The sequence below is a fragment of the Callorhinus ursinus genome, unplaced genomic scaffold (assembly GCF_003265705.2).
Source record: "Callorhinus ursinus isolate GAN/ISIS: 27379988/994484 unplaced genomic scaffold, GSC_fseal_2.0 scaffold29, whole genome shotgun sequence".
Taxonomy (NCBI): Eukaryota; Metazoa; Chordata; class Mammalia; order Carnivora; family Otariidae; genus Callorhinus; species Callorhinus ursinus.
In genome coordinates, this window is record NW_027397091.1 from 20449855 (window position 1) to 20454391 (window position 4537).

The 4537-nt window shown below is 43.9% G+C and overlaps 1 protein-coding gene and 1 pseudogene across 1 annotated transcript; both read right to left on the reverse strand.

The window, feature by feature from the left end:
* Positions 1-846: 846 nt before the first annotated feature.
* CST11 (cystatin 11) lies at positions 847-2866 on the reverse strand. Its single transcript, XM_025876972.1, has 3 exons — positions 2642-2866; positions 1952-2056; positions 847-930 (listed from the first exon to the last, which is right to left on the reverse strand). The coding sequence occupies exons 1-3, from the start codon at positions 2864-2866 to the stop codon at positions 847-849; spliced, it is 414 nt and encodes a 137-aa protein (XP_025732757.1).
* An 824-nt stretch (positions 2867-3690) lies between these two features.
* LOC112828136 (nuclear transport factor 2 pseudogene) lies at positions 3691-4212 on the reverse strand (annotated as a pseudogene).
* Positions 4213-4537: the final 325 nt, after the last annotated feature.

Consider the following 4537-nt stretch of genomic DNA (forward strand, 5'->3'; position numbering starts at 1 on the left):
GTTGGCTGGGGGTGTGTGTGTGATCATTCCCCACTGCTAATATGGCACCCATAGAAAGGGAGTCCTTTGACATAGTATTCCCAGTTTCTCTTCACCCTCAATCATTTCTCTCTTGGAGGAATTATTCTAATTTGTCTATCTGAGATGAATAAAGAAGTCATGGTACCCCGGTCCTCCTCTTTCCCACATGGGCACATATTTTCCTTGGTAACTCCAAGTGAGGAAGTCCTCTATGAAGAGACCTGCTCCAATTTTGCTGATGCTAGGGGTGTAAATATAGAGTTTGGTATTAGTTCATTTTCCTGCAAAAATAACACACATGTCCCAACTTAGTCCTTATCAGTAACAAAGACCCTTATCTTTTAAAATTACTTGTGTTATTTGTCCTTGTTCGACACTTTAAGCAAGGAAAGGGATACTCCTCATTGGGCCCTCAGAGAAGGCATTGTAGGCCATACTTGCAAACAGCTTTTGTCTAATCAGGTAAGTGACATACAGCTTCTTCCCTCCTCCTCCTTCTCATCTTCTACTTACTCTACAGTCTGAAGACTCCTACTTGAAGTGAGGCTGAAGTTCTGCTATCATGCAGGTATAGGCTATAAGGTCAGGAATTATCCACATCACCTGATTAGAATCCCCAAACTGCCCTAGCCCAAAATATTATATTATTATGAACTGAAGAATTTGGCAAAAAAGAGTGGAATCATAAACATTAAGAGTGTTAAGAGCATTACGATAATAGTTTGACAAACATTTATTTTCTATATTAAAGTCAAGTCAAGGGAATTACTGCTTATTGCAGGATACTTTCATGCATAATGATTGCAGGTGTGTGCTCCAGGACATCTAGACATCGGTGCAGTTTTTTTTCAGAATTTTGTACTTTTCAAACCAAGGAACAACAAACACTGAGTAGAAGCACTCAATTTGCTAAAAAAAAAACAAACCAAAAACAATATTTTAAAAAGGTAAGCAAAGTGAAAATTTTAAAGGAGCAAGAAGAGGATATAACACATGCAGTTGGGGAAGATGACACCACCTCACCATGCCTCCAATCCAAATATGACTTGACTTTTATTTTGATTTCAGTCACTTGATGGTAGTATTGCTGAGATCATCAAATGCCCTTCTGTTTATGGTGATAATTGTAGACTAGAAATAGGATCCATCCTGCCATACTCACAATAGGAACTAGTGATTCTTTTTTCCTCTATTTTTACTCCAGTGTCATTTACTTCACACTTTCCCTTACATGGCCTCTGCTGACTTCATCCATCCATCCATCCATCCAACCATCCATCCATCCATCTATGCATTCATCCATCCATCATCCATCCACTTGGATCCATCCACTTGGACTCACCCATCACCATCCATCCTTCCTTCCCTGCATTTTCTTTGTCTGTTCATCCACTGATCCATCACACCCACTCCCTCCTTCCCTTGTCCCCATTCTCTCTCAAAACTTTGCTTTTCTTTTTCACTTCCCTCTTGTCCCATAATAAAAAATTAATAAATATAATTTCTTAGTTTGATTTTGTTTTCTTGCTCTTCATTTGAAAGCCCAGGGTGGGGGTGGGGTGGGAGGCTTAAACACTTACATTTCTCCTAAAATAGAAATCAGACTACCAACTCCATCAGCTCAATCACTAACATCCAAGAAGATCTAATTTTACTCTATTGCTATATTCAGTTATTCAGCCACCTTGGCTCTCCCTGTCTGGACTCCCTTTACCTCCCATAATTCTTTCAACAACAAAGGAACCGCACCTGCCAGGCAGGATCTTGGTTACTCTTACCTTTACTTTTCCTCTTTGAGCAAGTTGGTGTTACCTATGCTTTCTTTTCAAGCAGGCTTGAATATACCCCCAGTAATTCTACCCTACCTCATCCTAAAACCACAGAAAACCCCAGTGGGTTCTTTCTGAATTAATGTGTATTCACCCAGTACCTTGTAAAGCTCCCCTTCCTGAAAGGAGCAGTTAGTAGTCTCGAGCTTTTGACAGGTGGTCCGCCGCATTTCCATGTTCACACGATACTCCATGTGGTCAGTAATCTGTGAGGAGCAAGTGGCAAAGAGATAAAAGGACTTCTCCTTTCTCTGTAGGTTCTGGTGGCTAGAACTCCTTTGCATGGTGCCCAAGGTCAAGCACTCCTTCCTGGACAAATTGGTGGGCTTCTCTCTCCCCTTCCTATCTGACTCCTATCTATTTGCCATTCAAATCTCTGGGCAAAGACATCCCTTGGACAACTCAAATGATACTAATTGATTTGGGCAAGGGTCTATAAACTGTAAAGGGCCTGAGAGTCCATCTTTTAGGCTTTGCAGTCCCTGAAATCTCAGTTGCAAGTACTCAACACCGCTGTTGTAGCTCAAAAGCAGCCCTGGATGATGTATGGCATGGCTGAGCAGCAATAAAACTATTTACAAAAATGGGCAGCAGTCCTCTTTGGCTCCTGGGGTATAATCTGTTGACCCCTGGTTTTAGGTATCATTTAAGTAACTTCATCTATGCCAGTGAATTTGTTTCTCTTAAAATTCCCACTTGAAACTAAACGAGGCTGAATTTCACTTGTATGGGCATCCCCTTTGGACTGTCCCCATTGGAGAGGCATGGCTAGGAGAGGGGGCTGAGCTGACCTGCTGCTCGACCTTCAGGACACGCACAATCCGGAAATTGTACTTGTCGTTACTCTTCTTGTTGAAGTCATTGATCACATATTGCATGGTGGCTATCACATAGGGCTCTGATGCAGGAACTTTTCTGACACTCAGAAAGGTTTTCCTTTTTTCTTGGTAGGTGAGGGCCATCAGGGCTACCAGGATGACCAGCAGAAGTCGCGGGGCCTGCCAGAGTCTGGCCATTGTCCCTAAGCTGGGGAGGAATAGGAAGACCCCCCTCCTTACCCTGCAGGGCCCAGCAGGATACCACTGACCTTCCTTGCCTGGCTGGATTTAAATGGTCAGTGGTGGACACCCACAGCCCTCCTCCACCTCCTTCTCCATCTGTAGCTGGACCTGGTGAATGAGCAGGAACACTCTGCCATGGTTGGCAATTTCAGTCCTACTTCCTCTTCTTCTTTTTGCATATGTTCATCTCTCACACACATACACTCATGCAAATGCTCTTTTCTTCTCTTTTGGGGGGCTTCTGTCTTAGCAGCACACACCCTCCTGCTGCCCCAGCATTATCTGGGTGGAAGTCAGGCCAGGGGCCTCTATCTACTGAACCCACTTCAGCCAGCACTGTGGGCAGTCTGGAGTGACAGGAAGCAATGGAGACATGGGGGATGCTGGATCACAGGGCAGTGGAGCACAAAAGGTCAGCCAAGTGAACACCACATCCTCCCTGTCCTTTGATTTCCCTTGGACTCTTCTTATCACCCTCTCCCTCTTCCCTGCCTGGCCAGGATATTACTTTTCCGTCAGGCCCAAACCTTGGTCTCTTCCTCTATGCTAATAATTCTTTTTTTTTAAAGAAAATTTTTGTGGTTTTATTGTATCATGAAGCATTGAAATATCCGAACAAATCAATATCTGGGCAGTGAGGCATTTGCTCCTTCACTTCTTTGCGTTACTAGAGCAACTTGTCAGTAGATTAAAAATAAATAAATAAAAAGACCACCTTTTGCATTACTTAAGACTTTCCAAGGCATGTGCTGGTACAACACAAACTTTGTCAGATGCAACTACATCTGCACAATACCTCCATAATAGCAGCGCACAGAACCCGCTCCCACCACGGCCCTGCTCATTTGTATATAATATTTGGAGCATCTGGAGGAATGTGAATAGTATAAAGAAGAAGAGAAAGGAGGAAACAGCAAGAGTGCCTGGCTGGGAGGAGCCCAGCTGAAGCTGTGCAGGGAAAGCCTGAACATGTGATTGGTGCAAATCCAAGCATCGTTAATGTTCTTTAATAAGAACATCTGGTGGAACCCCATGATGGGGTCTTCATCAACCTTGAACTGGCCCACAACCATGCTGATGATGCAGCTATCTGGCGTGGGCTGATGGTTCTGCATCGTGATGCTGTGCTGGATTTTCTGGGATGGAAGACAAGACAACTTCTCCACAATGGAAGCTTTCCTCAGGAACTACTGTCCTTCTCATGTAAGGCATGATGCATCAGTATAAACTGTGCCTAGTTGGGTTCTGTCATGTGGAATGAAACTGGATCCAATCTGCTCCCAGATTGGCTTGTGTGTCATTCTGAAGCATCACCCAGCCTTGTTGAGACCCAAAGGGGTGGCATGATGAAAGCAGTGGTGTGACTGCCTGTGTTAATAATTCTTACCTTTTAAAAAAATATTTTATTTATTTTTGAGAGAGAGAGAGATAGAAAGAGAGAGAGAGAGAGAGAACACGAGCAAGGGGAGGGGCAGAGGGACAAGCAGGCTCCCACTGAATGGGGAACCTGACTCAATCCCAGAACCCTGAGATCATGACCTGAGCTGAAGTCGGACGGTTAACCTACTAGCCACCCAGACAATGCTCTGTGTTAATAATTCTTAAATTTGGGAAGTGTATGGCTCC

Bases quoted from the DNA above. Each gene is read 5' to 3' on its own strand.
- CST11 (XM_025876972.1), bottom strand. From the start codon at position 2,866: ATGGCCAGACTCTGGCAGGCCCCGCGACTTCTGCTGGTCATCCTGGTA. The intron at 2,057-2,641 runs GTCAGCTCAGCC...TGCTCCTCACAG, and splicing joins TCCTGAAGGTCGAGCAGCAG to ATTACTGACCACATGGAGTA. The intron at 931-1,951 runs GTACTGGGTGAA...TTTTTTTTTTAG, and splicing joins AGGAAGGGGAGCTTTACAAG to CAAATTGAGTGCTTCTACTC.